The 12,217-nt window shown below is 48.9% G+C and overlaps 1 protein-coding gene across 3 annotated transcripts in view; it reads right to left on the bottom strand.

Annotated features, from left to right (window-relative positions):
• Positions 1-12,217, bottom strand: part of CACNA1E (calcium voltage-gated channel subunit alpha1 E) — a 318,744-nt gene that overhangs the window by 14,761 nt on the left and 291,766 nt on the right. For 2 of the 3 annotated variants that reach the window (XM_074961064.1, XM_074961066.1), the window contains 3 exons: positions 4,594-4,699; positions 898-1,005; positions 214-314 (listed from right to left, as the gene is read on the bottom strand). In XM_074961064.1, the coding sequence (XP_074817165.1) occupies positions 214-314; positions 898-1,005; positions 4,594-4,699 (315 nt within the window). Of the gene's footprint in view, positions 1-213; positions 315-897; positions 1,006-4,593; positions 4,700-6,538; positions 6,636-12,217 lie in introns of all 3 variants that reach the window. The other variant, XM_074961065.1, reaches the window with a different exon arrangement.

Below are 12,217 nucleotides of genomic sequence, written 5' to 3'. Positions count from 1 at the left end.
TCCTTCACTCACCCATCCCTTAAACCTTCAGACGGTCACTGTCTTAGTGCTGTGCCAGCCACGTGCTGCCAGCAGGTCGAGAATCTGTATGTGGTCAGCATCTTGTCTGAAGGCCACATTGATACAGAACCCTCGCTCTGAAGGCAGTGTGAGCTCTCCGCTCTCCCCACAGCCAAAAAGCACCAGCCAACTCTTGCAGTGGTTGAACCTCACCTGTTCCTCCAGCTGCTGCTTCTGCTTCTTTGCTTTGCTCTGCTTATAGTAGTCCATGATCATCATGGCTGCATATATTTTGCCCACCGTTAGGTCAGAAGCTGCAAGCATAAGGGGAATACTTTTATGTTAGCAGAATCAAGAGATGGGAAGGTCTGAAGACTCTATTGCCCACCCCTTTGCGATCTCATGATACCCATCTTACTCTCCTGATCCTCAAAAGACAAACTCTGTTCACTGCTCCAGAAGAAATGGAATTAAAAGACCAAGTATTGTGGGTGGAAATCCCTCCAGATTTAGGACAGTGTGGAGGTGGACAGCTTAGAATCACAGTAATGAAACATTGGAGATATGCAGCCTCATCAGGCAGTTGCTGTAACACCATCAACAGAAAGGGGGAACAAACAATCCTCTCCCCCCCACACACATATGGGTCAGAGGATCCCCCTGATCAAAGGGGTTTGATCTGAGAAGATCACTGCATGCTATTTATTTTCCAAGCGGGTCCAGGGTATTGGGGTGGAGCAAGGAGAAATTTTGCCCGTGTTAGAGAAAATCTCCTCTGGGCTTCTCCTTAAGCAACATGCTGCTATTGCCATGTTTCTGTTCCCCTTGCGGGAGATGCCTCCCGCACCCTGGCATTGTGAGAAGTTGGCAGCAATGATGCAGAAGGAGGAGACTCACTTTTTGGCAGGGGCACTAGTACATCCAACATCTTCTGGGACAGGTGAGGCCAGATGGCCAGAATCTCCTTTTGCAGCTCTGAATCCAACTGCTGCCAGTCTGCACCACCTGGAACAGAGAGACAGAATGGGTCCACAAGACTACCGATGGGATGGGCTGCAGGGAGGATGGGAGGTCCTTATGGGTATGTCTACACTGAACATAAGAATGGCCATACTGGGTGAGACCAATGGTCCATCTAGCCCAGTGTCCTGTCTTCTCACAGTGGCCAGTGCCAGGTGCTTCAGAGGGAATGAACAGAACAGGCAGTCATTGAGTGATCCACCCCCTGTTGTCCACTCCTAGCTTCTCGCAATCAGAAGCTAGGGCCACCCAGAGCTTGGGGTTGCATCCCTGACCGTCTTGGCTAATAGTCATTGTTACACATATCCTCCATGAACTGATCTAATTCCTTTTTTGAACCCAGTTATACTTTCGGTCTTCACAACATCCCCTGGCCATGAGTTCCACAGGTTGACCATGCGTTGTGGGAAGGAGTACGTCCTTTTGTTTTAAACCTGCTGTCTATTAAATTTCATTGGGTGACCCCTGGTTCTTGTGTTATATGAAGGAGTAAATAATACTTGCCTATTCATTTTCTTCACACTATTCATGATTTTGTAGACTCTATCATATCCCCACTTAGTCATCTCTTTTTCAAGCCAGACAGTCCCAGTCTTTTCAATCTCTCTTCACATGGAAGCTGTTCCATACCCTTTTTCATTTTTGTTGCCCTCCTCTGTACATTTTCCAATTCTAATGTATCCTTTTTGAGATGGGATGACCAGAACTGCATGCAGTCTTCAAGGTGTGGGCATACCATGGATTGAAATAGTGGCATTATATTTTCTGTCTTATTATCTATCCCTTTCCTAATGGTTCCTAATGTTCTGTTAGCTTTTTTGACTGCTACTGCCTCTAAAAACTCATGGCCAGCCCGTGCCAGCTGACTCAGGCTGATGAGACTCGGGCTAACGGGCTGTTTAATTGCGGTGTAAACGTTCGGGCTCAGGCTGAAGCCTGGGCTCTAGGACGCTGCGAGGTGGGAGGCTCCCAGAGCTCGGACTACAGCCCAAGCCCAAAGGTCTACACAGCAGTTAAACAGCCCCTTGCCCCAAGCCCGAGTCAGCTGGCACGGGCCAGCTGCTGGTGTCCAACTGCAGTGTAGACATACCCTATGAGTCCAGCTCCATGTCCTAGGCATAGCTGAACGTAATCCTTTCCGTCTCTAAAGTTAAGATGGATTTGCTTTTAAATGATATGGCACCATGCAGCCATAATTGAGAGAAAGAGCCACTACCAAGTGGCAACTCCGAATGGGAACATCCAATGGCATAAAGTGCTAGAAGAGAAATCAAATCCACATAAAAGCCTCTCACCCAATGCAGATCTCCCTCCCTCCATCCCCCCACACCTGCTGCTAGCCCACTGTCTCTTCCTTTAAACTAAGTGCTGGTGAAAGGTATTGACAACCCGGGAGAACAGGGGTAACCCAGGTGTGATGTTACTGACATAACCTGCAACCATATAGATCATTGTTGCAACCACTGTATGTATTTGCAGCAAATATTGTACAAAGATTGCCATGTAAGGTGTCTATGGAAAGGTTGTGATTTGCTGATTATGATTATGCTGTCTGTATGTGTGTATCATTTTTGTATTTAAAGTTATAAGTTTTGGCTCTATACTGTCTGTATTTCAAACTTGTGCTGTGCTTCTGGGTGACACCGCAGACAGTTTAGCATCAGCACTGTCTAGCCTGCTTGATGGCCCATCAAGGACCATCAGCTATACAACTGACCCACTGAAAGAAGGCAGATTTACCTTATGACTCAGCAACACATGCAGGGACATGCCTATGGACAGAACTCTAAGGTTTTTTCATGCCATGTACTGGAATGCTTGTCTTTGGAACAAAGAAAGAAAGGCCACATAACAAGAGACTATAAAAGGCTGCAGCATCTCCTCCATCTTGTCTTCAATCCTGCTTCTTGCCTCTCGAGGGACTTTGCTACAAACTGAAGCTCTGAACAAAGGACTGAATGACCCATCCCAACTGTGGATGTACTCCAGAGACTTGATTTGAACCTGCAATTTATTCCACCACTGCTACAAGCCTGAACCAAGAACTTTGGCATTACTGTATGTAATTGATTTCATTTAACCAATTCTAGCTCTCATGTATATCTTTTTCCTTTTATGAATAAACCTTTAGATTTTAGATTCTAAAGGATTGGAACAGCATGATTTGTGGGTAAGATCTGATTTGTATATTGACCTGGGTCTGGGGCTTGGTCCCTTGGGATTGGGAGAACCTTTTTTCTTTTACTGGGGTATTGGTTTTCCTAACCGTTCATCCCCCTAATGAGTGGCACTGGTGCTGATACTGGGAAACTGGAGTGTCTAAGGGAATTGCTTGTGTGACTTATGGTTAGCCAGTGCAATAAAACCGAAGTCTTCTCTGTTTGGCTGGTTTGGTTTGCCTTGGTGTGCAAAGGAACCCCAGCCTTGGACTGTAACTGCCCTGCTTTAAGCAATTTGTCCTGAATTGGTACCCTCAGTTGGGTACCACCAAAGCCAGCATCGGTACACCAGGCAGAGCCACTGCAAGCTTCCCTATATGGCCTTACCCACGGGCTTCACATTTCACCTGGTGCAGCCACCTCTAGGATGAGAAGCTAATTCCACCCCCCAGACCCATTCAGACCATGGCCTCTTAGCTGAGGCTGTCAAGAAGGGCGCCAGTTCATGCCAGATTTGCTGGCGACATGGATACTTCTCCCATGGCCCCGTGGCTGAGGCCACCACTCCAGTTCACATTCACACAGGCCACTGGACAGCTGTGAAATCGGGGTGGCTTTCAGTCTCTTACACCTGGCCCCCAAGACACCCAGTACCATGCCCTGTCCATTGGACTTTCTACTTGTCTCTTGTTATGGACCAAGAATGGGCAGAGTATTGGAGTGAAGTAATTTCCACATCCTCATAAGGGTTATTTTAAATATTTCCCTTTCTAGGGGTCTCCCTCCAGGGCTCCACCCACTCTCCCCCACCTTTCAAGGTCCCACAGGCTGCTGAGCGCAGGGTGTGACTTCCACAGGCTCCTATGAATGCTGCTTTCTGCCCTTTGGGCAAAAGAGGTTGCTAGAGAACATAAGGTACTTGGGGTCGGTTTTTGTGATTCTCTTCTGCTAGGAGGAGGGGAGCTCTCCTCCTACATCTCTCCCTCTGGCTGTCATGGCCAGGAGATACATTCCTGCTTTCTGAGCACCACAGCTTCAAGTGGAAAGCTGCCCATCATGGAAGAGGGCAGCGTCAGTACTTATGAGGAAAGCAGCTCCTTCTGGACCCGAAGATAGTTTCACACTGGAAAGGTTACAGAGCCAGCCGCAGACTGGGGTTGATTTCTCTCTTGCCTTCTCTTACTAGCAATTTCCTCCATCCCTGCATCTGACCCCAGAGCAATGATCCCACACTTTGCCCTTCGTGTCCCCGTGATGGCAGTACATATTGCTCAGCCTGCCAGAGGAAGCAGATAGGACTGAATGAACGGCCCCCTGCCCCTTGCCAATGTAATAAATAAATCAGCTCCACCACCCATCCCGCCGTCTGCACTGACCGCTCCTGAATCCTTGTGCCGCTGCTCCCCACCCTCACCTTTAGCGATTTTGATGTCCAGCGCTGTTCGGATCAGCGCCATCAAGGTGGAGGTGAAATGGACCGTCATGTCCTCGGCCACAGGCATGTTCATCAGCACCAGCCTCTGCGCAAGAAAGAGAAAAAACAGCAGGCAAAAAACAATATCGAAAAACACATTGAGCAGGCAGGAGGGGAAAAAGCAAGAGAGCATGTAAAACAGCACAGCCAAAAAAAGAAGGGCAAGGATCAGCCCCTCCCTCCCATTCCAGCTCCTTCCACCCTCAATATTCCAGCTCACTGCCTTCCTATGCCTGTCATTTGGCTCTCCAGGACCCTATGCTACAGCCCAAGAGCAACCCCTTAGCCTGGGGAGTGAGGGGATGTTCCCTGTGCTTTCTGAAAGGACTCCTGAAAACTCAGGGATTCGGCTCTGGAAATTACTGAGGGGGAGACAGCCCCGGGGGATCGTTCCATCTCCTGCTTCAGAGCAGCTTTGCAATCCAGCTTCCGCCTCATCCCCTGGGGACACCCCTAAACCATGGGCACTTCTGATTGGCTGGCTTGCCTAGTATGCAACATCCTGGCGCCCCCTTTTTGAGTCTTTCAGAGATGACATTTGCTGGCATATGATCACACATGCATAGGATCCAACTTATCCAAGGGGGAGATAGAGAGAGGGCAGCCGGGGAGAGAGAGGAAGGCGACCAAGGCAGGAGAGGCAGGCCATGCTCCCTTCACCCAGAGTGGGACAAACTCAAATGGCCAGATCCACTTTCCAGAGAGTATATTTTGCTCTGTGTATACATCAGGATTTCCCTCTCCCACACCGACCCACACCCATCCCATCCTTAGTGCTTCCTGCTGCATCATGTACAGCAGTTCTCCTGGGCACGTAGGTTCTCACCCGGCCACAACGCTAGCAGGGGTGTACATGGGAGCAAGAGGGAGTGCTTGTGCGAGTGTTAGCAGCTACAGAGGAATATGTGGGTGCAGAAGCTGTTGCTAGCTGGAACACCGCAGACACTATCAGCATTCAGTAGGGGAAATCTGGAAGCCAAGTTCCAGGGAGATCCTCCAGTGGCTTTTGAACCAAGTATCCCAGCCCCTGATCTTGGAGTCTCCCTCATAATTCTCTTTGAGTTTTGTCTCCAACAGGGTATCCCACTCTGCATACCTTTTTGGGCCAGCCTGCCCAGAGCTCAACATTACATAGCTCCTGTCCCATTCACAGCTTCCTCCCACACCACACATCCCATGCAGCTGGCCAGCAGGTTCTAGAGTGCTTCCCCAGAGGCAAGAGCAGAGGACACTGCACCAGCAGAGCAATCAAAGGGTCAGTTAAAGATAGTCATTCTAGCGCCCAAAGGTAAAAAGCCCCAGCTGGCAAAGGGATGGGACTCTCACCAGCTCAACCTCAGCATGGAGTGTTCTCTTTCCAGATTGCACGAGCTCTCCCTGGGGAACTAGTGCCAGGCTCGCACACCATGATCACTGCACGTCCAGGCCTACAGGAGGAACCCTCATAGCCTACCATCTTCTCATTTCAACATTTCCAAGTGAGCTGGGCTGGGAGCAGTATGGTTCAGGGTCATGTAGGTGATGGGACATCCTGGAGTTTCCTCCATCACTTGGAGAAGGCCTAGTTCCAGAGATCCCCTATCAATCCCACCTGGGGGGGCTGTCCAATTGTCTCTACTGCAAAGGGCCTGTATTATCCTTCCACTTCCCATCCTTATACTGAGCCAGATTTCCATCCTTTCCCATAATAGGAATGCTACATCCCTGGGTGTCCTGGTGAGTGTGTCAGACCCAAAACAGAGTTCTGTCAGAGTGGACAGTACCTCTCCTTATGGGGCATGTGATTTCTGATTAAATCAAACCAGGCTGGAGCTTCCTGAGTATTCAACAGTTCCCCCTCCCCCTCAGCGCTAGCCCAGAAGGAAGGAAGGAAGGGTTGGTCTACCTTATAGGCCACTTTGGAGGGACATCTCTTGCCGAGGCCTAGCGGTGGTGACATGAGAGTCAGCATTTCATACATCTCAGTGTAATGGATGCGGCCACTGCTCATGGAGGAGGAAGGGGTGGATGAGAAAGACGGGGAGGAGGAGTAAGGGAGGGAGGGTGGAGGAGAGGAGAGGGAGGAAGATGCAGCGAGAGAGAGAGGAGAGGAGAAGAGGCATTCCCAGAGAGCAAAAACAAACAAACAAACAAAATAATAATACGGGAAACAGGAGAGAAAAAAACAAATGGACAAACAGGAAAAGAATAGGAAACCCGTTAATCAAGGCAAATCATACACAAGTGTCTGTCCTGATGCGGATTTATATCACTCCGCACACAGCCCCAGGAACGCCAGCTTAAACCACTCGCCTCTCCAGCTCTCTGCTGCTGCTGCTGGCTAGTTCTACTTTTCCCTGCAGTTTTGGCATTCGCTTCCTAGTCTGAACCCACCCTGCCCACCCCTCCAAAATACAGTTGCTCCACAAGTCCCAGGGCTGTGTGCAAGTGGCATAAATCAGATATACGGCGCTGAAGCAATGGGTTATTTGGGATGTGGTGGCACATACCTCGGTGCCACAGAGGAACCAACCGTGTTCCATGGACTCTGCCGTTTCTGCCCTTTCTGGGTCCCAGGCACTATGTCAAAATGTCACATAACCCATGGCTGGAACGTCGTGTATCCCCATCTTGTAATGTCTATGCAATTGGGGGCAGCGTCTTGCATAGAAGGCAGTGGGCAGGGTCATTTGTCAAAGGAAATATGCCCAGTTGCTTCCGTCTGACCCTGTGGATGGAACACTTTCCCACCATGCACCAGTGCAAAAGGCATGCTAGTGGCTGAGAAAAGAAAACCAGGAGGAAAGTTCTGCATGCCATGCTCCCGCCCCGGCTCTCTCCCACATGCTACTGCAAGTTCCACCAGGTTGGAGTTTAAAGAGTCTCAGCAGAGGCAGCTGTTTGGTCTTCCAAGATTGGAGCTCATTGGGATTCCCCCAAATGGAACAGTTACTAAGATTGCTTCCTTGATGGATTCCCACCTTGTGCTCCTCTGTTTGCAATGACCTGTCCAGATCTGTTGAGCTGAGGAACAGTATCACATATTTGTCATCTGATGGATTTCCTTTCTGGGACTGACCTCTCCCACAATGAGACATTTGGGCTGCACCTCTCTTCCTACAAATACTGAAGGCAGTTCAGATAGGTCTCACAGGGCCCCCAGGCTTGGCCACTTCTCTTCTGCCCTTGCACCAGATGAATACTTCAACATCTATATTGAAACACCAGACGGATAAATGTAAATGCTTAACAGCGACCGTATTAACTATACACATGGAGTGGCGAGGCAGCCATTGCAGAGGCATCTGAAGAAGGTATCTCTGGTAGAGCTGACTGGGAGAGCAGTCAGTTCTAGAGAGGAAATTGTCAAGGAACAAACATTCCATTTAGGATCCTGACCTCTTTCCCAATCAGATGTAGCGAGCAATAAGGAAACAGTAGTAGAGAGAGACAGATAAGGAGGACAGAGGAAGAATATTTCCTCTTCTCTAGTATTAGTCTAGTTTGGGAGCAGCAGCTTCCTCTTGAATGATGCTACCACCAAGGACTGGAGGTACAGGTTGCAGTGCTTTCTACAGGTCTTGCTGCATAACCTGGGGGCAGCTTTGCAGATTATCTCTGTAGCAGCTGATGCCCTTTCTGTCCAGGACGCCATCAAGGAATGTAATGAGTGAGCTCTGTCCCATCCTGGAATTGGCATATTAGTGTCTGCAGAGACTTCAGAAATGCAGCACTCGATCCAGCTGGTTATGGAGGATTTTGATGTGCTCAAGACCAGGCATTTAGGGCAAAAGTAAACAAATGAAGATGATGTTTCCTGAATGGGTCCATTCCATCTGGGTAAATTTTAGCAGTTCTTTGCACAGCTAGCATGCACCCTGCTCCTCCCCGGAAGTGCGGAGCTTTTCACCAAAATGAAGGAAAAATGATTTCCTGTGAGGCACGGAAGGAAGAGTTTACCTTGGTAATAAATGACTGATGTATGAGAGCTATGTTATCCTCACAGAACATGCTGTAAGCTTTGTGTCTTCTCAGAGCAAAAATTTCACAGGCTTCTTATCAACACGATTGTGACCAGAAAACTTGTCTTTATGACAAGGAAGAACAGGGAAACCAGGGCCATCAACCCAAATGGGGTGGGTAACTGGCTTGTAGCACTGTGGGCAGATCCCAGACAGGCCTAAATTCTGGTTTGGATGGAAGGGACGTTGATCATCTGGCAATCCATCAGTAATTGGACGTCTGCTTTTATAGCACTGTTTATGAATGAGATGCAAAATGTGATGGGTGGAGGGTCTTAGGCTCAATTCTTGGCTGACCTATAAGAAATCCAGGACAGGCATGCCTTGTTTCCCAACTTAGCATCGCTAAGAGGATCCTGTTTGTATGCTCTGCATAAACGGAAAGGGCAGAAAGCCTGCAGGGGGCTGGGAGATTATACATGGCCTTGCACTGCCCATCTTGGTTAGAAATTACTGTTCAACATCCAAAGTGTCAGGGTCAGATAGTCTGGGCTGTGATGCAGGAGTGGATTCGTTCAGATGGGACCAGTCTGTTGGGAAGGTGAATTGTAGGTCTCTGTGACTGCTCTACTAGGGCTGAACCATGGTGACCATCTTGGACAATTTGTGGCGAGAATGACCATCACTTCCACCTTTTAAAAAATAATCTTTTAATCTCTCTTCCTAGTAGTAGTAGAAGGGAAGTGGGTGGCACAAAGAAGCAGATTTGGCTAAACAGTGAGTCAGAGCTTCCGTTCCCAGCAATCTCTGGTCTGTGTTGCTGATGAAGAGCTTTGCTTCCATGTTCTGACTGAATGTAAATAGGTCCCCTGGGGGAACCTAGCTCGTTGGATCTCAGCTAGAATACTTCTCGTTTCAGCGACCACTTTGATGTGTCTGTCTGCTGATGGCCTAGCCAGACAGCTTTTATATTCAGTGTCCATTTTTGTGCACTGTCCTGAAGGAGGCCAAGCAACATTCTGCCCAGGAGACTATCTCCATCACTTTGGCATTTAGACCTACCTTCTTGTGGATTTATGCATGGCACAGCCATTGTCCCATCTGAACGAATCAGAGCGTGCTCCTTCTTCACCTCTTCTTGAGTCATCAAGAGCCTGATCGCTCTTTTCTCTTTGATCCTAAATATGTTCCTTGTGCCCCGTGGGTCCCAAGCGTGCTCCTCAAGCTGAAAGGCTGGTGTTTGTAGTCAGAATTTTTGGATGTGCATTGTGGAGGAAGAATGGTACCATCATGTGTGCTTCCTGTTTTCATCAATTGGGGGTGGCACCCCTCCTTTCCTTTGCATCTCTTGTTGGGAATGGTTCTAGGAAGTATTTAATTTGTGCTGGGGCTTGCCAGGGCTGAGCCCCAGCACGTCTCAGCTTGGCAGTTCATAGCCCCGGCACCCCTGGGCTTGCCGTGCCAGTTATGAAAGTCAAAACATTGCTTGAGTCCCAGCACTTAATTGCTTGAGCCCCAACCCCTCTTTCATTACAAATTAAGCACTGGTTCCAGACCTGCAATAGGAATCCCTGAAGCTCTTTCATGGGCACTCTTGCCCATTGAGTGATCTCTATATATAAGCCCAGAAGACTCAGTAGTTGCAGGTGAAGATGGATGGAAGATGCTGGGTTCCTTGACACCATGGAGGTAGTGGAAGTTAGTGTCTCCATCCTGAAATTTCACCACCTTCATTGACCAGTCCAGCCTCTAGAGCTCTAAGATAGCCCCACTCCTCCAGATTTTTATCTGACTATGAGGAATTGAGGGGAGAGTTCCAAGCAGTTTTCATGCTGAGAGATGGGCTGTTCTGTCCCTAGCTCTGGGACGTGAAAGATCTCCTTCAGGATGGATCGATGCTTCTCAGCATCTCTTGAAGTTGGAGAAGGACTAAAGAAGGGATGGGTAGGGGGAGAGTCTGGGGCTCCAGAGTATTCATACTGCGACTCTCTTCTGTATCTACCTGTCAACTAGACTCTCAGGCTTGAAAAGTGTAATGCCCATGAATCCACCTGCTATGAATGTAACTTCTTTAGCAGTGAATCCCTTTGTCATAGTTCTGAGCAGGCTGATGCTTTTTAGAATGTTGCACCAGGACATTGTGGCTTTTGTGAAGTGGGTGGTTGTCAGTGAGACTCTTAGGGCTGCTGAAGAAGCTTAGAAGTCCCTTCTGATCATGTCTTCTATCTTCTTGTCTGCAGGGTATTTTGGGAAGAAAGAACCTCCAGCAAAAATTATCATGCCCTTTGCCAGGAAGGCCACTGCTGCATTGGCTGAAAGGAAGATGAAGACAGAGTCTTTGGCTTCTCAGCCCCTGTGGAATTTCAGGACTAACCAACCAAGCCTTTTGTCAGGAATCTCCCACTCTTTCCAAATGACTTTTGCAAAAGGAGGGATAAAGGGACACTCCAACTTTTCTTGTAATTCTGGACAGGAGAGATTTGCTCTTGGCTTTAGCCTACTCCCCCTCGTTTCAAACATGCCCAGGGAAAGAACCTCTCTGCTTCTCTGGCAGAGGGCTATGTTGGGAAGACAACAGTTCCCGTGGTGTGAAGAAGGAGCTGGTGAAGGAAGATGAGGATCTGGGATGCTTTCTGGCCTCTCTTGTGTTTTCTAGCCATTTTGACTTTTGGAAGGAAGATTCTCAACCACATCAAAGACGAGTCTATTTTCTTAATTGGGGCTCAGCCCTTGGTGGGTGGGAGGGGCTTCTGTAACTGATGAGGAAATGCTGGGATACATCTACCCTGAAAAAGCCAAGATCCCCCGCTTGAGAAGGAAAGTTGGAAAGCACGGCAGCCTCTTCACCATGTGAGTCCATTATCCACTTGAGCATAGGGGTGAAGCCACTGGGGATTTTCCCTTTTGGACTGGACCACAGGGATTGAGGGGACTTTTGTGCTATCCCCAAGGTCATTGAGGACCATCCAGCTTGTTGAGTTCCAGGCGCTGAAGATGATTGACCCACATTCTTGTGACGGTATCCTGGGCTGATGGTGGGGGGATGGGGGTGGAGGTGGAGGCTACACCATGCCACCCAAACTCTGAACCCCCTTCCCTGGTGGAGTGAGGGACTGTAGACTGGGAACGATTGTGGCACAGAGCACCTCTTTTGCAACTCCCAAAAGAGTCTCCTCCCAAAAGGAGCATCTCTGGTTCTTCTGCTTGCTCCACCTGACCTGTTCTGCCAAGTTGGGAGAGAATAAATGGGGAGAAGGAGGCTCAGAGGTTTGTCCTGTTCCAATGCAAAAATTTGGACCCCCTGAGGAAGAGGAGGCAGATGGGAGGAAGATTTTGCTCACTGCTGCCCCAAAACGAGCTTGAAAGATGGGACGGCAAAGGATCTGGCTGGGCTGCCGAGTGGCTGCTTTGTTTGCCCTGCCAGAGGCAGAGAATTTAGCACAAACAGTGGCAGTGTGTGGCCAAGACCCTCGTGGACAAGTCTGAATTGCTGCTGGAAGAGAGGCACAGCCCAGATGTCTTGGACTGGGGGGGAGATCAGAATAAACCAGAAGCCATTGAGTCCAGCTGCTGGAGTCCCAACGGGTCACCTGCTCCATTGAGTTGTCATCTTTTTGCATCAT

This window comes from Natator depressus, chromosome 8 (assembly GCF_965152275.1).
Source record: "Natator depressus isolate rNatDep1 chromosome 8, rNatDep2.hap1, whole genome shotgun sequence".
Classification (NCBI taxonomy): Eukaryota; Metazoa; Chordata; order Testudines; family Cheloniidae; genus Natator; species Natator depressus.
The sequence above is the reverse complement of the archived record's forward strand: the minus strand, read 5'-3'. Positions and strand labels throughout refer to the sequence as shown.